The following is a 23733-nucleotide window of genomic DNA, read 5'->3' as shown; positions in this document are numbered from 1 at the left end:
CATTTACATAAATGATTTGGATGCGAGCATAAGAGGTACAGTTAGTAAGTTTGCAGATGACATCAAAATTGGAGGTGTAGTGGACAACAAAGAGGGTTACCCCAGATTACAAAAGTATCTTGACCAGATGAGCCAATGGGCTGAGAAGTGGCAGATGGAGTTTAATTCAGATAAGTGTGAGGTGCTGCATTTTGGGAAAGCAAATCTTAGCAGGACTTATACATTTATTGGTAAGGTCCTAGTGAATGTTGCTGAACAAAGAGACCTTGGAGTGCAGGTTCATAGCTCCTTGAATCGCAGGTAGATAGGATAGTGAAGGCAGCATTTGGTATGCTTTCCTTTATTGGCCAGAGTATTGAGTACAGGAGTTGGGAGGTCATGTTGCGGCTAAACAGGACATTGGTTAGGCCACTTGGAATATTGCGTGCAATTCTGGTCTCCTTCCTATCGGAACGATGTTGTGAAACTTGAAAGGGTTCAGAAAAGATTTACAAGGATGTTGCCAGGTTTGGAGGATCTGAGCTACAGGGAGAGGCTGAACAGGCTGGGGCTGTTTTTCCGGAGCGTTGGAGGCTGAGGGATGACCTTCTAGAGGTTTACAAAATTATGAGGAGCATGGATAAGATAAATAGACAAAGTCATTTCCCTGGGGTCGGGGAATCCAGAACTAGAGGGCATAGGTTTAGGGTGAGAGGAGAAAGATATAAAAGAGACAACATTTTAACACAGAGGGTGGTACGTGTATGGAATGAGCTGCCAGAGGATGTGGTGGAGGCTGGTACAATTGAAACATTGTATATGAATAGGAAGGGTTTGGAGGGATATGGGCCGGGTGCTGGCAGGTGGGACTAGATTGGGTTGGGATGTCTGGTCAGCGTGGATGGGTTGGACCAAAGGGTCTGTTTCCGTGCTGTACATCTCTATGACTCTCAGTTGTTTGGTTTAGGTTGCAAACAAATTGTTAAAGACATTTGGGAGCCAGAAAAAAAATGGCAATTTTTATATGTTTGCAAAAGACTATGGCTACTTGTAAAAGATTCATGAATGCAATTAAACTGACACTGGAAGGAGGAATCGGATGGTAAATAATCCCGGAAACAAAATGAGCAGTAAGGATTTGATCATGTATATTTTTCGTAAATAAAGTCTGCATTGACCAATTGACCCATTAACAAATGGTGATGGGAAAATGATGTCTGATGATAGAAGGTATCTGAAGAAATTAGAGTGCTTAACTCTTATTTCAACACAGCTAGAGAAACTGCAGTGGTCATCTTAGAATTATAGGTGTAAATTTAAAGCAAACTGCAAATTTTGAATCACAGAAGGACATATTAAGTTTGATGGTCAAGTGTAATGCAGACAAGACACTGACTCAAATAACTTTCATTGGAGGGTTCTGAGAGAGTTTGCTCAAAGAATGAGTCTTCTCTTGTGGGTATGTTTGAAATTTGTTGTAGAACCAAATCTCAGGATTTCAAATGTGAAATGTGAACTAAAAAAGAGGCAAAAAATGAGCGACCAAATGATGGCTAGGTAACTTATTTGTGAAGACAGGAGTTTAAAGGTTCACTTTGAGGGGCAGAACTTATGCAAATTGATTGGCTTTTTTTTTAGGAGTGACAGGCCATGCTTGACTCATTTGATGGATATCTTTTGAGGAGAAGACAGGTATTGAAGATGAACTGTGGATATTATCCACGTGGATATCAGTAAGATAGTTTGCACAGTCCACCCTAATTGGGTGCTGTGTGAGAACCTGAAGCCAATGGAATACTTGGAAATAACCTGAAGTTATCTGGAAAATAGTTGCTGGTGGATAACAATAAATATTGTGTCTGGTCAGGTTAATGGCTAGTTACCTTTGGATTACCAGTACAAGATGTAATAATGCTTAGAATTTCTATAAATCATGTAGTGAAAGGAATTATATCTATGTGTATTGGTGATGCCATGTTGTGGGAAATGGAAAATTATGCATATTTGCTACATAGAAATTCAGAGATCACATTCCAAGGTGGTTGTGGTTGTAGGAGGTCAGTCATCTGAGCTCCAGACCATCTCTGCAAGGTGTTCATCAGAATAGTATTCCAGACCCAAATATCTTCAGCTGCTTCATGACCTTCCCTTTGTCATGATGTCAAAAGTGGAGATGTTCACTGATAATTGCACAAAGTTCAGCAACATTCATGACTCCTCAGACACTGAAACAGCCCATGCCTAAGTGTGATAAGAACAGGACAGTACCCAGGCTTGGGCTGATAAATGGTAAGTAACATTTGCTGTACACAAATGCAAGGCAATGACCATCTCCAATAAGAGACAATTTCGCCATCACCCCCTTGACATTCAATGGTGTTACCATCACTGAATTCTCTCACTATCAACATCCTGGGGATTGCCATTGACTAGGAAACTGAACTGGACTCCCCACGTAAATATAAGTGGCTTCAAGAACTGGTCAGAGGCTAGGAATACTGCAGCGAGTAACTCACCTCCTGATTCCCCAAAGTCTTCCATCATCTATAAAGCAGAAGTGTAACGGAATTCTCCCCATTTATGTGAACTTATGCTGCTCTACTAACATTCAAGAAGCTTGAAACCATCCAGAACGAAGCAGTATACTTAGTTGGCATGACATCCACAAACATCCACTCCCTCCACCACCGATGCTCTGACCTGTTCTTGTGGCCACTGTGTTTTTTGTGGTGAGTCCAGTTGAGTTTCTAGTCCTATGGATGTTGGTAGTGGGGGGATTCAGTGATGGTAACACCATTGAATGTCATGGGGCTGTGGTTAGATTGTGTCTTAAGTCAAGTCTGGTCATAGCCTGGTCATAACCTGGCATTTGTATGGCACAAATGTTATTGCCACTTGTTAGCCCAAGCCTGGATGTTGCCTCAATCTTGTTGAATATGACCATGGATTGCTTCAGTATCTGAGGAGTCGTGAATGGTGCTGAACATTGTGCAATAATCAGTGAACATCCCTGCTTCTGACCTTATGATGGAGTGCAGTTCATGAAAGAAAGCAGCTGAAAATGTTTGGGCCTAGGACACTAACCTGAGGAACTCCAGCAGAGGTGTTCTGGAACTGAGATGACTGACCTCCAGCAACCACGACCATGTTTCTATGTGCCAGGTATGATTCCAACCAGTGGAAAGTTTGCCACCTGATACCCTTGATTCCGGTTTTGCTCAGGCTCTTGATACCACATTCATTTGAATATCGTCTTGATGTCAACAGTTGTCACTTTTACCTCACCTCTGAATTGGGCTTTTTGTCCATGCTTGAACCAAGGCTGTAATGAAATCAGGAGCTGAGTGGCCCTGAAAGAACCCAAACTGGATGTCACTGTGCAGATTATTGCTGAGCAGGTGCTGCTTGATAGCACTGTTGATGACATCTTCCATCTCATAAAAGCAAATGTCCCATCTGCCCTCTTGTTACCCGATTAATTTGTATTGCTTATTTCAAGAATCTGTGGGCAAGGATCCCAAGTGCCCTCTTTTCCTCTGAGTTTCCTCGCATCCTGCTATTCGTTGACTAGCTCATTGAGTTAACCTGCTGTAAAGCATAATCGGTTCTAACTCGGACATCAAACTCACTCCCGGATTAACGGGTTCAACACGTGGCAAACATCGAACAATTCTTCTGCCGCCTTCGCCTCCGCGCCTACTTCTTTAACCATAACCATGATTCTCGCCCACCCTCTGACGACCCCTTCTCCCACCTCCAACACACCCCATCCATCTGGACACCCCGTGCTGGCCTCTTACCCGCCCTCGATCTCTTCATAGCCAACTGCCGCCGTGACATTGACTGCCTCAACCTGACCACCCCTCTCACCCACTCCAACCTCTCACCCTCGTAATGTGCAGCCCTCCGCTCCAACCCCAACCTCACTATCAAACCGGCAGACAAGGGAGGCACGGTGGTAGTTTGGTGCACCGATCTTTACACTGCTGAGGCTAAACACCAGCTCGCGGACACCTCCTCCTACTGCCCCCTTGACCATGACCCCTCCTCCCACCACCAAACCTTTATCTCCCAGAACATCCATAACTTCTTCACCTCCCATTCACCGCCTACAACCTCATAGACCCACAACCCTGCACCGCCCGTTTCTATCTCCTGCCCAAAATCCACAAACCTGACTGCCCCGGCCGACCCATCGTCTCAGCCTGCTCCTGCCCCACTGAACTCATCTCTACGTACCTCGACACGGTCCTGTCCCCTTAGTCCAAGAACTTCCCATCTATGATTGGGACACCACCCATGCTCTCCACCTCATCCATGATTTTCGCTTCCCCAGCCCCCAACGCCTTCTCTTCACCATGGACATCCAGTCCCTATACACCTCCATCCCCCATCACGAAGGCCTCAAAGCCCTCTGCTTCTTCCTTTCCCGTCGAACCAACCACTGACACCCTCCTTCAACTGACTGAACTGGTTCTCACCCTGAACAACTTCTCTTTCCAATCTTCCCACTTCCTCCAAGCCAAAGGAGTAGCCATGGGCACCCGCATGGGCCCCAGCTATGCCTGCCTCTTCGTTGGATATGTGGAACAGTCCCATCTTCCTCAGCTACACTGGCACTACCCCCATCTTTTCCTCCGCTACATCGATGACTGTATCGGCGCTACCTCGTGCTCCCATGAGGAGGTTGAACAGTTCATCCACTTTACTAACACCTTCCACCCCGACCACAAATTTATCTGGACCGTCTCAGACTCCTCCCTCCCCTTCCTAGACCTCTCCATTTATATCTCGGGCAACCGACTCAACACGGACATTTACTATAAACCGACCGACTCCCACAGCTACCTAGATTACACCTGCTCCCACCCTGCCCCTGTAAAAACGCCATCCCATATTCCCAATTCCTTCACCTCCGCCGCATCTGCTCCCAGGAGGACCAATTTCAATACCGAACAACCCAGATGGCCTCCTCCTTTAAAGACTGCAATTTCCCCTCAGACGTGGTTGACGATGCTCTCCACCGCATCTCCTCCACTTCCCGCTCTTCCGCCCTTGAACCCTGCCCCTCCAATCGACACCAGGACAGAACCCCACTGGTCCTCACCTTCCACCCCACCAACCTCCAGATACATCGTATCATCCTTCGTCATTTTCACCACCTCCAAACAGACCCCACCAGCAAGGATATATTTCCTCCCCTCCCCTATCAGCATTCCGGAAAGACCACTCCCTCCGCGACTCCCTCGTCAGGTCCACACCCCCCCCCCCCCCCCACCCACCCACCCAAACTCCATTCCCGGCACCTTCCCCTGCAACTGCAAGAAATACAAAACTTACGCCCACACCTCCCCCCTCACTTTCCTTCAAGGCTCCAAGGGATCCTTCCATATCCATCAGAAATTCACCTGCACCTCCACACACATCATTTACTGGACCCACTGCACCCGATGTGACCTCCTCTACATTGGGGAGACAGGCTGCCTACTTGCGGAATGTTTCAGAGAACACCTCTGGGACACCTGGACCAACCAACCCAACCGCCCCGTGGTTGAACACTTTAACACCCCCTCCCACTCCGCCAAGGACATGCAGGATCTTGACCTCCTCCATTGCCAGACCATGGCAACACGATGCCTGGAGGAAGAGCGCCTCATCTTCCGCTTAGGAACCCTCCAACCACAAGAGATGAATGCAGATTTCTCCAGCTTCCTCATTTCCCCTCCCCCCACCTTATTTCAGTCCCAATCCTTGGACTCAGCACCGCCTTCTTGACCTGCAATCTTCTTCCTGACCTCTCCGCCCCCACCCCCTCTCTGGCCTATCACCCTCACCTTAACCTCCTTCCACCTATCGTACTCCCAATGCCCCCTCCCCCAAGTCCCTCCTCCCTACCTTTTATCTTAGCCTGCTTGGCACACCCTCCTCATTCCTGAAGGGCTTATGCCCAAATCGTTGATTCTCCCGCTCCTTGGATGCTGCCTGACCTGCTGCGCTTTTCCAGCAACACATTTTGCAAATTCCCCTCGTTACCTAGTTGGCTAAACCTCAAAATCCCAGTCACATCTGAAACTGTTTCATTGTTTTAATCACTTCTAATTGTACAGGGAGACAGTGTTTAAAATTGTAGTGTTTAGTGTTGTTCTTCTTTAATGTTAGTAAGTTATTTGGTTTGGAATTCTCACCGAGTGTCACAAATATGTTCACAGGTGGTTTACCATAGTACTTTACTTGACCTGATTGGCATCATTTTGACACAGTCAAACATTCTTTCAACTTGACGACACTCTCAGCCTTCTGACTTAGTCTTTTCCTGTGCTACGGTGCTTCCCAAGGTCTGCAGTGAGGCACTCCGCCCCCACCCCTCCCAGTGCATTTCCTGGAGTCATGCGCTCATCAGAGTCACCATGACTGAGTTTGGCAGTTGCCTAGGTGCTGGTTACGTCTGAGTTTGACAGTCCCTCCTTTCTCTGAGAGGGAGCAGCCTGAATGGCAGGCTCCTGCAGGAATAGTTTGTGGAACAGTGCAGGAGGGTTGTCGCATTCCATCCAGTCCACAGCTGCCCTCCACAGCCTGACTGACCATTAGCCATGATCAGCAAAAGGGGATGAAGGCCAAGGCTCTGTGACCAGCAACAAAAAAAGACCCAGAAAGCAATCATCCAGGCAGACCTCTGACATGGTAGCAGCCAGCCACATCCACCTCATTGTGCAGTATAAAATTCATGACTGAAGATGCTGCAATTTAATATTTTTGTTATATTAGTGTTTTTTTTTTCTTTATTTAACAGTTTCCTTTATGTCACTTTGCCCACTGTAGGATTTATCCATTTATATTGATATATTTACACTTCAGGGTAAAAGAATAATGTTTTTTTTTCTTGAATGAAGGCCCTATGACACTTAATTTTAATATTGAATGTCGGAATCAATGCTTCACTTAAAGTTTTTTGTCTTAAGTCAGGATTTTCAGGAACACAATTCTAACCTTAGGTGAGGACAATCTGTACAATTTTTGACTGTTTTCCTAAGTATATTTGTAACAGCATCCAAGAACACAGGCTTAGTTAGCACTTGTGTCTGATCTCAATCTCTCTCAAAACTCCAATATCTTGAAAGAATCATGTACTTGGACTGCGAAGTAAACCCATTCCCAGTTACAAATCTTTAAAATAATTTTTTATTAGCTATTTTTCTGACCAACCTGTTCAGAGATATCATTACACAAGCCTAGAGCAAGTGAAACTTGAACCCACCTCATGGTCCAGAAACAGGGACATTGCCACGGTGTCACAAAGAGCCCTATAAATTCTCATTCTCTAACCAGGAATGGAACCCAGGCCGAAGTGCTGAAAGTGCCAAAACGTAACCACGAGACCACCAGGTAAAGCTAATAATAAGTCCCATTCACTTCTACCAGCATGTACGGACAACAAATCCTTTGAAATGTAGTACAGGGTAGGCAACCCTTTATCATAAATCCTAAAATCCAAAAAACTCCAAAGTCTGAAGTTTGTTTTTGTAGAAGTTTTTTTCTCATTAACAAGGTCGTTTAACGTACAAACAGTTAACCCAAGTCGACACCCATGTGATGCATGTCACTCATGGTCCTGCACTGACAGGCCTCAATTCTGTCTCAAGGCCTGTTTTACTCAGTGAGTCTGCTCCTCCAGTAAGATTTTTAAAACATTTCACCATCAAACTGTCTCTTATTCTGAAATTCGAACAATTCTGAATTCGGAAAACCAGCTGGTCCCAAGCATTTTGGTTAAAAGATTGTGCACCTGTACTTTGACTAAGTAGTACTTATATTTCCTTATTTGGATTGGTCTCAAATTTTGTTAATGCTGTTGGGAAATATCTTGGGATTCTTTGCCACTTTAAAGGTGATGTATAAATACAAATACTTTCTAGATTAGCATTGGGAGCATTTAATTTCTTTGCCTTTTTGGCAAGCATCAAAATCACAGCTGGGTTATAATGATACCAAATTAAATTGAGTGTTGTATTCTCAAAGGAAATTGTTTCGGAGAGAGATCTTTTGAAATTGAGGTAATTAAAATTGATTAAAATATTTCATACAATGTTCCTGTAACTTGGACATAACTATATTTGACTCAGTTTCCTTGTAACTTCGTCATTTCACTGTTTATTCATCAATGGTTGGTGCTCCATTCATGCATTCTTCTCTCCCTGACACCATCATCCACTGATCAGTACTGTGCATTGTTTTAAAATGAGAAGAACTGGTGCTTTATGTAAAAAATGACAGTAGTGATGGGGGGGAAGGACCGAGTTCCACCATCACAATCACTTGTTGTATATCGTGGAGTTGTACCTAGTAACGTTAGAAGGAAACATTGTCCTGCTCTTATCTCTTGATTGTAGCTTTGATCTGATGATTGGCTTTACCAGAATTTTACCAGGTGGATAATTAAAACAACTATTTAAGTATTGATTAGTTTGAAGAACGTTTCTTAAAAATTCCTACATTAGGAGAGTCAATGAATTATTAATTAAAAATAATGTTGGAGTGGACTATGTGGCCACTTGAACCTGCTCCATTCGGTATATACTCAATATGACCATGGTTGCTCTTCAGCCTCATTGCATCTTGCACTCCCCAAATCCCTTCACTCTGTGTTGCTGCTTCTTGCAGCGACTCTGATCAGGAGAACCACTTGTCTATCTTGCACCATCTTAACACTTCCACTGAAGCTTGTGTATGAATGCTCAGTAATATCTGTCATTTACCTATGCCTACGTTGATTCTTCTTTCTGCTACCTTACAATCCGTGTTGGAGAAATCTCCAGATTTTCAGATTTGACCAAATGCCCATAATCTTGGTTTTTTTTTCCTGGATGTCACATGAGTTTCTTTGCTTTGGTAATTTCAAGCACCTTTTTGTTCACATTATGATCTGTAAATGGAATTTTTAACCTACCACTTAGCATCCACATGTTAAAGGACTTCTCTTCCACAGATCTTTGTTCATTGCTCAGGTTTCTGGATAGAAGGTTGCAATTTGTGACTCTTTCTCTTTGCTGCAAGTTTGTGTTTGCTTATTGGTAAGCACAGCCTTAATCTTTGCAAAATTATGTCAGGCTATCTTTATCCTCTTTCTACCTTCTGTATCACATCTCCCATCTTCTGTTATGAATTGACTAAATACTTGTTCTGGTGTGACAATATGGTGTATAGAAGACAAAGATGGTAGAATACTGTTTGAAAGGTATCATTTGTAAAATTTAAGCACAGTATAGAAGTGAATTGTATAATGATAAAAATTGAGGTGTACTCTAAGATTTGGACGCAAATGAAGGACCAAACATAAATGGTATCAGAGGTAAAGAATGCTTTGAAAGTGATGAGTATAGGAAGTAGCTCTCCTAATATTTTCCTTCTCTCATTGCTTATTTTTCTTCGGTGTTAATACTCATTCCCTTTTTCAAACTTCCGGATTTTATTTGATTTATGATATTTCATTGGTCCGCTTCTGATTTTCCTGTAACAATGGATCACGTGTGTGAGTTCATGTTCTTACCTCCAGTATTTACTTCTGAAGTACTTCTTTATTATCTGAATATTTGTTCTGTGTACAGATTGAATAATTTTGGTGACAGTACTCAGCCCTCTGGTACTTCTGTCTTCACTTGAAACATATTTTCTTGTCCCTCTTCTCGATGGACAGTCAGTCACTATTAAGTCCTAATATAGGCTCTTGATATTTAACGCCAGTGTCACATTTCTATGACATGGCTATTAACTTCAGATGATGTATGCAACTGAATACCTTTTCATAGCCTATGAAGCATATTTAAGTATTCTTGTTTACTTCTGGATATTTATGGTTAAGTATTTCCTCTCTCATTCTTATTCCAGTTGTAAATCCAGACTGTGTTTCACCAACTTCTGTTTCAAATTTGCTTCTTGCTATTGTAATTTTCCAGATCACTTTAATCCAATAATTCATGGAAGTTAGTATTTTGAAATGATGGCGTTCCAATGCTTTAGGTTTGTTAAGTAACTTAAATAATGAATGCCTTGAGTTATTTGGAATATATCCTTTGGCATGTATATAATTGCAAATTTCTGTCATCATTCTAATTCAGTTTGTCCAAGGGATTTTAAATGTTTTGTTGTTACTTCATTTATGCCTGGAGCTTTTCCTATACTCATCACTTTCAGAGCATTCTTTACCTCTGATGCCATTTATGTTTGGTCCTTCATTTGCCTCCATATCTTAGAGTCTACCTCAATTTAAAACATCATACAATTCAATTATATACAGAGGAACCTCGACTATTCAAATAAGATGGGTGGGCACTATTTTGTTTGGATAATTGATTATTCAGTTATTTGATTCAATGCCTCTCCTCTGGGGCTCAGAGTTTTCTGAAGTTTCCTTGTTCCTTGCTCTGCCTGCCTTGCTCCCTCTCTCTGTCTCAGGGTTTGTTTCTGAGCAGAGACACACTTATGTGTAAGGGAACTGCAGCATTGCTGAAGCCTGCACCCCCCCACCCCGCATCAGTTCAAAGGGATTGACAGAACGAACACTTGCTAAGTCCACTGCCCATTCAAGAGACAAGGCATCAGCACACCTTCCGTGCACGCTCATGCTCATCCACCCCCCACAGCCCTGCCCCTGTCCGCCCCAACCCCATCCAACCCTGTCCCCCGTCCACACCCAACTCTGCCCAACCCTGCCCCCACCTAATCTCCGCTCTCTGTCTGTCCTCCGTCTGCACCCTGCAGTCTGACCCCACTCTTCCTCTGTGTTGGCAGTCCCCCCAACCCCATCCAAACCCGCCTGCCCTTGTCAGTCCCCAACTCCACCCAATCACACTCCCAATCCTGTCTAAACACATCCCCATCTGCCCTTCAGCCCAGCCCACCCCCGTCCGCGTCCACACCCGCTCCCATATCCATCCAGACCAGCCACCCCAACTCTTTATAAACCCACCTCTGTTCACCCTGCTTTCCCCAACTCTGTTCAAACCAGACCCCGTCTGCCATCTCCATACACCCCCCCCCCCCCCCCCCACACACACACACACACACACACACACACACACACACACACACACACACTGGACACCAACAGTATGACTGCTGCTGCCTTTGGGGAGAGGTGGGTCTCACACACACCTTTTATTGCAACTTATTGACAAGTTCCACCTTTCCTCTGTATAGGACAGTGTTGGAGAGATTCTCTGGGGAAGCGGGGATTTAGGGTACACCCCTGTGTAGAACCCCAGGGAAAGTTTTTTTGCAAGGTTTGAGAAGGTCTTTAGGTCAGGTTGAGGTTTAAGGTGTAAGTTTGCTCACTGACGTTTCATTACCTGGCTAGGTAACATCATCAGTGGCGGCCTTCAAGTGGATCAAAGCTGTTGTCTCCTGCTTTCTATTTATATCTTTCTCCTGGATGGGGTTCCTGGGGTTTGTGGTGATGTCATTTCCTGTTCGTTTTCTGAGGGGTTGATAGATGGTATCTAGATCTGTGTGTTTGTTTATGGCCAGGCCTCTAGGGATTCTCTGGCATGTCTTTGCTTAGCCTACCCCAGGATAGATGTGTTGTCCCTGTCGAAATGGTGGTTTTTTTTTCATCCATGTGTAGGGCTACAAGGGAGAGAGGGTCGTGCCTTTTTGTGGTTAGCTGGTGTTTGTGTATCCTGGTGGCTAACTTTCTTCCTGTTTGTCCTACATAGTGTTTGAGGCAGTCCTTGCATGGAATTTTGTAGATGACGTTGGTTTTTCGCATGGTTTGTACAGGGCCTTTTAAATTTGTAAGTTTTTATTTGAGAGTGTTGGTGTGTTTGTGTGCTACTAGGATTCAGAGGGGTCTTAGTAGTCTGGCTGTCATTTCTGAAACTTCTTTGATGTATGGTAAGGTGGTTAGGGTTTCTGGCTGTGTTTGGTCTATTTGTCGTGGTTGTCCTTGAGGAATCTGTGGACTGTATTTTTTGAGTATCCGTACTTCTTGAATACGTTGTATCGGTGGTTCTCCTCCGTTTTCTGAAGTTAATCTGTGCTGCAGTGTGTGGTGGCTCGTTGGAATAGTATTCTGATACAGCTTCGTTTGTATGTGTTGGGATGGTTGCTGGTGTAGTTAAGTATTTGGTCAGTGTTTGTCGGTTTTCTGTATACGCAGGTTTGTAGTTCTCTGTTGTCCTTTCTTTCGACTTTGACGTCCAGGAAAGCGAGTTTGTTGTTGGCTTCTTCCTCCTTGGTGAACTTTATGCCTGTGAGGGTGTTGTTGATGATGCTAAATGTCTCTTCTATCTTGTTTCGTTTTGTGATGACAAAGAAATGACAGCCAGACTACTAAGACCCCTCTGAATCCTAGTAGCACACAAACCCACCAACACTCTCAAACAAAAACTTACAAACTTAAAAGACCCAGTACATCCCATGTGAAAAACCAACGTCATCTACAAAATTCCATGCAAGGACTGCCACAAACACTACGTAGGACAAACAGGAAGAAAGTTAGCCACCAGGATACACGAACACCAGCTAACCACAAAAAGACACGACCCTCTCTCCCTTGTAGCCCTACACATGGATGAAAAAAGTCACCATTTCGACTGGGACAACACATCTATTCTGGGACAGGCTAAGCAAAGACATGCCAGAGAATTCCTAGAGGCCTGGCTTTCCAACCACAACACCATAAACAAACACACAGATCTAGATACCATCTATCAACCCCTCAGAAAACGAACAGGAAATGACATCACCACAAACCCCAGGAACCCCATCCAGGAGAAAGATATAAATAGAAAGCAGGAGACAACAGCTTTGATCCACTTGAAGGTTGCCACTGATGATGTTACCTAGCCAGGTAATGAAACATCTGGTTATCAAACCTACAGCTCAGTGAGCAAACCTACAGCCTAAACCCAGGGAAAGTGTTTAGAGAGAGAGAGAGAGAGAGAGAGAGAGAGAGCGCAGTCCGTCATTTGGAGATAGTGTCTAGGCTCCCTTCAGTGCCAAACACTGTTCTCGGCAGCATTTCAGTAGGCCGTGTTTATTTTTAATCATTGTAGACAAAAGTTGCGATTAGTGTCGGAAACATCTCTTTGATGTAATGTTTCTCTTGGGATCTTGAGATAATTGATATTTGGATTATCGAGGCTCCTCTGTATTGTGTTTAAATTTTGAGAATGCATACATTTCAAACAGTATTCTACCACCTTTGTCTTCTATACACCCACAAAATGTTGTTATTCCTTTCTTTCTGTCTGCTGAAGATTTCACATTCTGGTGCAATAATTCTTACTTTGTGATTTCATTTGAGCTGCATTACTTCATCACATGTCTCTTTATACTTCTTCTCATTCACTTACCTGTATGTATCCTTTATTTCTTTTTAAATTTTGTCATACTGAGCGCAGATGGTAGTTGTTGTCTACATGGACTTCAGTAACGCCTTTGACATGGTTCTGCATGGTAGACTGGTTAGTCAAGTTAGATCACATGGGATTCAGGGAGAGCGTGCCTTTTGGATACAAAATTAGTTTGACTGAAGGAAACAGTGCATGGTGTAGGAGGGTTGGATTTTTTTTGGACTGGAAACCTGTGATCTGCGATATTTTCGCAGTGATCATTGCTGTGTCCATTATTGTTTGCCACTTGTACAAATGATTTGGATGAGAACTTAGGAAGTATGATGAATAATTATGTGGATGACACAAAAATTGATGGTACAGCAGTCAGTGAAAAAGGTTGATCGATGGTGAAGAATCTTGATAAATTGGGCCAGTGGACAGAGGAGAGGCAGATGGAATTTAATTTGGATAAATGCGAGGCATTGCATTTTGGTAAAATGAGCAAGGGCAGAACATATACAGTTAATGGTCGGGCCCCGGCTAGTGTTGTCAATAGAAAAATCTCAGGGTTCAGGTACATAGTATTGAAGGTTGCGTTGTAGGTAGACAGGGTAGTTAAGAAGGCGTATAACATGCTTGCCTTCGTTGCTCAGACTATTGAGTATAGGAGTTGAGACATCAATTTGTGGTTGTGCAGGTTGTTGGTAAGGCTACTTTGGCAGTACTGTGTCCAATTCTGGTCACCGTGCTGTAGGAGGGATTAATTTGAGAGGGTTCAGAAATCCTGGTTTATCAGGATCTTGCTGGGATTGGAGGGTCTGAGTTATCAGGAGAGGCTGGATAAGCTGGGACTTTTTTTCACTGGCGCTGAGTAGGTCAAGGAGTGATCTGATAAAGGTTTATAAAATCATAAAGGGCATGGATAAGGTGAATAGCGAAGCTCATTTCCCTAGGGTAGGTGAGTTCAAAACTTGGGGGCATATTTTTAAGGTGAGAGGAGAATGATTTAAAAGGGACTTGCAGGGCAATGTTTTCACACACAGAGTGGTTTGTATGTGGAATGAATTGCCAGAGAAAGTGGGAGTTGCAGGTACAGTTACAACATTCAAAAGTCATTTGAACAGGTACATGAATAGAAAAGGTTTCAAGGGATGTAGGCCATATGCAGGCCAATGGGACTAGTTTAGTTTGATTGGCATGTATGAGTTGGACCGAAGGATCTGTTTCTATGCTGTATTAATCTAAGAAGAAATTGATCTGAGTTTATATCCATGCTGAAATATGTATGACTGTTTTTCGAGTTGTTTCTAAAATGTTTCTCTTCCTTGATTTTCTTTTCTTCACTTCATCCTTCCCATTTACCATTCTCTAGAGGTATAGTGGTGCATCTGATTTAAAAAAAAATCAAATTCTGCTGATTCAGTATTAGCAAATCATTGGATAAAACTTGCTATTCTAACTGTTAATAAATGTACTGCCTATGACTCAATTACTGTGAAGTATAATTAGTAATTGAGATTGAAAATGTGCCTGTTGTTTACAAATATTGTTAATACATTATACGTAGGGTTACTTTTTAATGTTTCATTTTTGTTTTGCACAGGTGATTCCACCAAAAGATTGGAAACCTAGAAGAAATTATGATAACATTGACAGTTTGGTTATTCCTGCTCCAATTCAACAAATGGTCACTGGGCAGTCTGGTCTCTTTACACAATACAACATACAGAAAAAACCATTGACAGTAAAGGAATTCAAATGCTTGGCCAACAGTGATAAGTAAGTCTAACTTGGAGTGTGTATTGTTCCATGTGCTGAGACTTCAATATCAAGGAAATTCAGAGAAAATGCTGTGTGCAAGATCTACTTTTTAAACAAGCTTCACTTAGGCTGCACTCTGCTTAAAGTTTGCGTTTCAGTGTACTACCTTGAAAAAGCTCAGTTTCAACTATTCTGCAGTTGCAAGCTGTTTTATTGCTGCAAAACTACCTAACAACACAGTTGATAGAACTCTGATGTGATGCATCAGCTGTAAGATAAATCTGTGAAGCATTGGAAGGTTTTTAAGTAAGATGTTCCATTCATTAGTGCAAAACCTTTTTAATTTTTACATTTAAACTAATATAGGGAGTACAAAAGGAACAATCCGCAATTGCCTGTGCTTAGATAGTGCACTCTCCACTTTGCTCAGCATGGTTTTGCAATAAAGTATATTCGATTCATTGGTTTATATGTTAGACTATTTTGATGCATAACTGTTAACCAGAAATGTATTAATACCATGAATTTTTTCACTTTATTATTCAATCTGGCTTGCTGAAATGCTGTTATTGCATAATGAAATTCAATTCCGATTTATATTTTGGTTGATACTGACTTTATATTTTGCTGTAGTTGGCTGTGGTTTTTCTATTTATTGTTCTTGTTTTCCAATTGAGATGCATTGTATCCGTTGAGAACCTTACAGGTCAACATTTCCTAGAGAGTGGTTGGTGCTGCTAGGAAGACAAGGAATTTTCTTGTGATGAAGTTTATGATCTGACTAGTATGAATATGATAAAACATGAAGTCAAGAGATGCTTAGTTACTTCAGTTCACAGCTGTTGTTCAGCTCCCTGGTTCCTAACTTCCTTTTCTTACAACTGCTTAAAATTCTTTTAGGGTACGTGGGTGTCGCCAGCTCGACTAACATTTATTGTCCAGCTCTAATTTCCCTTGAGAAAGTGTTGAGAGCTGCTGGGGTTGTGGGCTGCCTTCTTGAACTGCTACAGTCCAAGAGGTGCAGGGATACCCACAATGCCGTTAAAAATAGAGTTCTGGTATTTTGACCCTGAAACACTAAATGAACAACGATGTTGTTCCAAGACTGGATAGTGTGTGATTTGGGCCTTTTTTTTGGTACAGGTTGTTCTGTTGTAATGCGCATATCGTTAATGTAAATTCACCATAATGTGATTGACGAACTGGGAACACCGTTTTTAAAGCATGAACTTTTAAATTGTATATTGGGTTTAATGCAATCTGGCCCCATTAGTTTAAATGATGCTGCAATGAGGCAATTTTCCTGTAACATGGGATTGTATGAGAACGGGACAACCACTTTATAACAGAACTGACTGTACCCAGGAAAATGCTAGATTGCCCATTCTGTGTGGTTTCCTTGCTTTACTGGCATTTCTCAAGTGGCTTTTGTACAACTGAGTGGCTTGCTGGGCCTTTCAGAGAGCGGTTAAGAATCAACCCTGTTGCTGGAGTTTGGCTGTGATGACAGGATTTCTTTCCTTAACATTCTTAATGAACAAGGCAACCATGGCAATGTTGTTACTGAGACAATCCTTTAGTTCTTGAATTATGATTGAATTCATACTTAACAGGTTGCAGTGGTGGGAATTCAACTTTGTCATCAGGATATTGACCACTAGATTGCAGATCAGTGCAATTACCATTATGGCATTGTCTCTGGTGTAAAAACAAGATGTGGAAATTGCACTACTTTGTAAGTCAGATACTGGAATTGTGGAATACCATTGTTGGTGGAAGAGGAAACTGCAATAGCCAATTGGAATTGAATGAGTACAGTAGCTTAAAGTATTCAGGTCCTGTGAAGGGTGGCAATTAAATGATCATATCTATTCTGACATATTTTCATGAGTTATGACAGTAGTGGAAAATTGAAATTATTGATCTAGTAATGCAAAGCTGGGCAGGATTCCAAATCTGACGTCATCGGGTTGCCACGGATCAGGTTAATTTCATGGAAGATGGTGTTGTTCCACCTTTTCTGCTGTCAGCAAAGTTTCGGACAAGTCAAGTCGGTTTATCAGTGTGTTAAGATCCTTCACATTGTTCCTTGACACTTACAAGCAGCATCATAACATAGAGTCATATAGCACGGAAAAAGACTGTTTGGCCCAACCAGTCCATGCCGAGCATAATCCCAAATGAAACTAGTCCCACCTACTTGATCCAGGCCCGTGTTTCTCCAAACCTTTCCTATTCATGTATTTATCCAAATATCTTTTAAATGTTGTAATCGTATCCACATCCACCACTTCCTCGGGAAGTTCATTCCACCTGTGAACCACCCACTTTTAAAAAATATTTGCCTCATGTCTTTTCTAAATCTCTCTCCTCTCCCGTTAAGAATATACCCAGCCTTGAAATTCACCATCTTGAGGAAAAGGCAACTACCGTCAACTCTATGTATACCCCTGTTTATTTTGTAAACTTCTATCAGGTCACCTCTTAACCTCCTACGCTCCAGTGAAAAAAGTGCCAGCCTATCCAGCCTTTCTTTATAACTCAAATCTTCCATACCTGGCAACATCCGGGTAAATCTCTTCTGAATTCCCTCCAGCTTGATAACATCTTTCTGATAACTAGGTGACCAGAACTGGACACAGTATGCCAGAAGAGGTCTCACCAATGTCCTGTACAACTTCAGCATGACTCCCCAATTCCTGTACTCCAAGGACTGAGCAATGAAGGCAAGGGCGCCAAATACCTTTTTAACCACTCTATTTACATGTGACACAAACTTCAAAGAATTATGTACCTGAACCCCTAGATCTCTCTGTTCTACAACACTTCCCAAGGCTCTACCATTAATTGTATAAGTCCTACCCTTGGTTATTGTGCCAAAAGCCAATACCTTGTATTTATCCAAATTGAACTCCATCTACTATTTTTCAGCCTATTGACACATTTGATCATGATTCTTCTGTAATTTCCATAAACCTTCTTAATAATAATAAAACTAGTCTTTAGTGTCACGTTTTCTTTTTTCCTCCTATCTTAAATAGCAGGATTATGTTATTAAGGTAGTTGTAAAGACCATAAGATATAGAAGCACAATTGGGCCATTTGGCTCATAAATTCTGCACCAAATTCAATCATGGCTGACATGTTTCTCAACATCATTATCCTGTCTCCTCCTTATAACCCTTGATCTCCTTACTAATTAAGAACCTATCTCTTTCCTTATTAAATACACTCAATAGCTTTGCCTCCAGAGCCTTCTGTAGCAAGTTGTTCCACAGATTTTCTCCTTCTGGCTGAAGAAATTTGTCCTAATCCCAATTCTTAAGGATCATCCCTATTCTTGCGGACTGTGCCCTCAGATCCTAGTTTCTCCTACTCGTGGAAATATCTCCTTCATGTTCATTCTATCCACCCCTCTGAGCATTCTGCAAGTTTCAATGGGACCCTCCTTCATCCTTCTCAACTCCATCAAGTGTAGACCTAGAATATTCAACTGCTCCTTCTATAACAAATCATTCATTTCTGGGACCATTCTTAGTAACCTACAGATTCTAACAGTTTGTGTATTTTTAAAAAAAGATTATCACTTTACTTTTGCTGCTTTTGTCAACCATCATAAAGGGTACAGTTTTTCCCTGTACACTCTACCCAGAGCCCTTACGATCTTGAAACTCTCTTATGTATCCTCTCAATTTTCTGTTCATCAAGGAGAATAGCGTTAACTTCTCCAATTTATCCATGCAACTAAAGTTCCTCATCCTGGAATAATCCTTACAAATCTATTCTGCACCCTGTGTAATTTCTTTATATCTAGTGTGTGTCCAGAATTGGATGCAGTTGACGTTGAACCAGTACTTGATATGGGTTTGCCATAATCTCCTTGCTTTTGTATCATACTCCCTATTTTTAAAGTCCATGAATCCAGGGGCTCTGGTTTCTTCCCATAGTCCAAAGATGTGTAGGTTATGTGGATTGGCCATGCTAAATTGCCCATAGTGTCCAGGGATGTGCAGGCTAAGTGGGTTAGCCATGGGAAATACAGGGTATAGGGATAGAATGGAAGGGGGGGGGGGGAGAGAGAGAGAGTAGGTGGTAGGTCAGTGTGGACTTGATGGACTGCCTAGCCTGCTTCTACACTAAGGTTCTATGATTCTATTTTCTATGATTCCTTGTGCCTTATTAACTGTACTCTTAACTTGCTGCACCACCTGTGATTTAGGCACACACACACTCAAGTTTCATTGATATTGGACCCAGTTTACGATTGTACCCTTTATTTTGTATGAAAATACATCACTATAAAATTTCATTTCCCACTTTTCCTTACATTTCACCAACCTGTGTTCTTTTGAAGTTTAGCACTGTCCACCTCGCTGTTGACAATGCTTGTAAGTTTTATTCTTTACAAATTTTGAAATTGTACCAGGTCAATTGTGGATGTTCATTTGAGTATGTCCACAACACAATTTGATGGACTTTTAGATAGTAAGGGAAATGAAGGATATTGGGTTACTATGGGGAAGTTGTGTAAATATGATGAATATTGAATGTCAGTGCTGGGTTGAAGGGCCAGCTGGCCGCCTTCTATTATCATTTTAAGTGGTAAGAAGATAAAAGAGAAACAGGTCATTCGATAGAACTTCTGTTTGTAACTTCATTCTATATCAGCAAAAATTTGCAAGGGGATTTTGGACTTCAAGTTTAGAGAATTTCCTTTGTTGAAATTTCCACATGATTTAGTAATATTTTTGACTCAAAAGTTGCAGAACTTGTAAGCATGAGCCATGTAGTTTAAATAAGGCAATCATTTGATGATGATTATGAATGTGGCAGAGCCTCAAAATTCTTTGGTTTATTCATGGATTAGTAGAGATACTTAGATTTATCAAAGTTAAAAATCACACAACACCAGGTTATAGTCCAACAGGTTTAATTGGAAGCACAATAGCTTCCAGAGCGACGCTCCTTCATCAGATGGTAGTGGAGGGCTCAATCCTAACCAAATCTAGACTTATCAACACAGCGTTTCCTCAATTTTCAATGTGCATGGCATCTTTGAACTTAAAAGCTTTATCATAGACCAATCGCATAACAAAAATTAAATATTCATGCTTGCCTCAAGCTTGTTGGGAAGATAACAAGTATTTGAATGAAAACCTTTTAGTGTAGAACAGCTTTCTCTTGGTAGTCAAGTGATTTGTTTTACAGGTAAGCTTTAACCGGTATTGAGGCGTGAAACTTTGAGGTACCAAGTAGTCAAGAATATACCTTGTGACATCGCACCCCAGGGTGTGAAAACCAAGGTTAAAACACCTGCTGAGAAGCTATCTCTGTAGAAAATTGTGCTTTTTCAAAATAAAATTTAACCTTGAACCACACCTCTGCAACTAGATAGTAATTGTCTGAAGAAAAATCAATTGAGATAGATTAACTCTTCACTTGTTTTATTCAGTGCCTGCAAATCTACCTATATCTACCTACACAGACTTCTAAAACAAACTGTGCCGATTTGAGCATATTCATGTTGATATGATGGTTGCATGTATTTGTAAAGGCAGGTTCTACTTAGGAATAGTCAACATGGCTTTGTGTATGGGCAGTCATGTCTCACTAACTTGATTGAGATTTTTGAAGAAGTCATGAAGAGGATTAATGAGGGCAGAGCAGTGGACGTGATCTATGTGGACTTCAGTCAGGCATTCAACATGGTTCCTCATGGTAGACTGGTTAGCAAGGTTAGATCACGTAGAATACATGGAGAACTAGCTATTTGGATACAGAACTGGCTCGAAGGTGGAAGACAGAAGGTGATGCTGGAGGGTTGCTTTTCAGACTGGATGCCTATGACCAGTGGTATACCACAAGAATCGGTGCTGGCTTCACTGCTTTTCATCATTTATATAAATTATTTGGTTGTGAACATAGGAGGTATGCTTACTAAATTTTCAGATGACACCAAAATCAGAAGTGTAGTGGTCAGTGAAGAACCTTACCTCAAAGTACAACAGGATCTTGATCAGGTGGGGCAATGAACCAAGGAGTGGCAGATGGAATTTAATGTAGATGAATACAAGTTCCTGCATTTTGGATCAGGAAATCAGGGCAGTATTTATACACTTAATGGTAAGGTCATGGGGAGTGTTGCTGTACAAAGAGACCTTGGAGTGCAGGTTCATAGTTCCTTGAAAATGGAGTCGCAGGTAGACAGAATAGTGAAGAAGGCATTTGATATACTTGCCCTATTGGTCAGTGCATTGAGTATAGGAGTTGGGTGGTCATGTTGCAGCTGTACAGGACATTGGTTAAGACACTTTTGGAATATTGCGTGCAATTCTGATCTCATTGCTGTAGGAAGGATGCTGTGAAACTTGAAAGGGTTCAGGAAAGATTTACAAGGATGTTGCCAGGTTTGGGTGTTTGAGTTACAGGAAGAGGCTTAATAGGCTGGACTGTTTTCCTTGGAGTGTCAGAGACTGAGGGGTGACCTTATAGAGATTTCCAAAATCATGAGGGGCACGGGTAGAGTGAATAGACAAAATCTTTACCCTGGGCTGGGGGAGTCCAAAACTAGTGGGCACAGGTTTAAGGTGAGAGGTGAAAGATTTAAAAGAGACCTCCGGTGCAACATTTTCACAGAGGGTGGTGTGTATGTAGAATGAACTGCCAGAGAAAGTGGTGGAGACTGGTACAATTGCAACATTTAAAAGGCATCTGGATGAGTATCTGAATAGGAAGGGTTCAGAGGGACATGGGCCAAATGTTAGTAAACGGGACTAGATTCACTTAGGATATCTGGTCGGCGTGGACACTTTGGACTGAAGGGTCTGTTCCCGTGCTGTATGGCAAGAGATGTAAAACCTTCACCCACACCTCCACCCACACCTCCCCACTCATCTCTGTCCAAGGCCCCAAAGCATGTTTTTACTTTTGGCAGAGATTTTCCTGCACATCCAAACACCTCATCTACTGTGTCTGTTGCTCTCGATGTGATCTCCTGTACATTGGGGAGACAGGACGCTGACTCGCAGAATGTTTCAGAAAACATCTCTGGCACATACACACCAAACAACCCCATTACCCTGTGGCTGACCACTTCACTTCAACTCCGCTTCCCACTCTACCAAGGACATGCAAATCCTGGGTCGCCTCCATCGCCAAATCCAATCCACTCGATGACTGGAGAAAGAATGCCTCATCTTCTGTCTTGGGATAATCAATCATATGGCATCAATATTGATTTCACCAGTGTCCTTCTCTCTGCTCCCCCACTCATCCCAGATCCAACTATCCCACTTGTTCATTGTCCTACCCACCTATCCGCTCCACCCTCCCTTCCGACCTATCACCTCCCACCTGTATCTACATTCCCACCCTATTTATTTCTCAGCACTCTCCTACACACACACACACACACACACACACACACACACACACACACACACACACACACACACACACACACACACCATTCTTGATGAAGGGCCTAAAATGTTGATTATCGTGTACCTCGGATGCTGCCTGACTTGCTGTACTTTTCCAGCACCACACTTTTTTGACTCTGATCTCCAGCATCTGCAGTCCACACTTTCTCCTGATCTTTTACAAAGATAAAAATCGCATAACACCAGGTTATAGTCCAACAGGTTTATTTGGAAGTATAAGGCGACTGTCCGTATCCGCAGGTCTGGTTACCACAGTTTCAGTTACCCGCGGTTTATTACGGCCTGAACATGTAAAAAGGAACATTCCAGGATTAGGGACCAGGAAGCTGCTGGGAAGGTACATTCCCATCTAAATGAATGGGTTTGCACCTGTCTGTGGTTTCAGGCTTCCACGGTAGATCTCCGAACGTATCCCTCGCGGGGGGGGGGGGGGGGGGGGGGGGTCCTACTGTAAAAGCTTTTGGACTACAGCTCCACTATGATCTCTTACTACAAATTCTGTGCCCTATGATCCTGCCCAATAGGTATCTGATGAAGGAGCAGTGCTCCAAAGGCTTGTACTTCAAAATAAACCTGTTCGACTATAACCTGGTGTTGTGTGATTTTTAACTTTGTTTACCCCAGTCCAACACTGGCATTTCCACATCATGATCTTTTCCAATGCATCTTCCTTCAGCCAGGTTGGAACAGATGTAGTTTCAGATCTTCTTTCAAAATGAACTTTCACCTATTCCAAGATCTGCTACTTTGTGACCTTACATTGCTGTTTAACTGTGTTATCCTTGGACTATGCCTCTCATTCATTTATTTTCTCTGATGCTATAGACCTAGTCCATTCTCTTTAACGTTAGCCAAATTCAGTTGTCTTTTTCTTTCTTGTGTAGAAATTTGAAACCATATCATTCAGTCTTTAGGTCTGGGGAAAGTGTTTGTGTAATTATTATGATCTTGGTTGACTTTTGCATGAGTCATGTCTGTCATGTTAGATTGGCACCAAGTCATTTCACACAATAAAAGTAATCTTTTTGATCGAGATATTCACCTACTGATTGATCTGCAGTGTCTGACTTCAATAATTTTTGTGTTACACTAACCTTTCTGGTCATGAAGATCCATGATCTGAACTGACACCTATCATCAGCAGAAGGTTCTGTATGCAATTCCTGGGGTTCTTGATGAAGCATTTTTTTTCAAAACAGTTATGTTACTAGGATAACCTG

General features: G+C 42.2%; 1 protein-coding gene across 2 annotated transcripts in view; it reads left to right on the top strand.

The window, feature by feature from the left end:
- LOC132824466 (lysine-specific demethylase 4C-like) overlaps positions 1-23733 on the top strand; it is a 436488-nt gene that overhangs the window by 37066 nt on the left and 375689 nt on the right. For both annotated transcript variants that reach the window (XM_060839018.1, XM_060839010.1), the window contains exon 3: positions 14914-15089. In XM_060839018.1, the coding sequence (XP_060695001.1) occupies positions 14914-15089 (176 nt within the window). The remainder of the gene's footprint in view (positions 1-14913; positions 15090-23733) is intronic.

This window comes from Hemiscyllium ocellatum, chromosome 2 (assembly GCF_020745735.1).
Source record: "Hemiscyllium ocellatum isolate sHemOce1 chromosome 2, sHemOce1.pat.X.cur, whole genome shotgun sequence".
In the NCBI taxonomy this organism is placed as follows: Eukaryota; Metazoa; Chordata; class Chondrichthyes; order Orectolobiformes; family Hemiscylliidae; genus Hemiscyllium; species Hemiscyllium ocellatum.
Note: the sequence above shows the minus strand (reverse complement) of the source record. Positions and strands in the feature narration are given on the sequence as shown.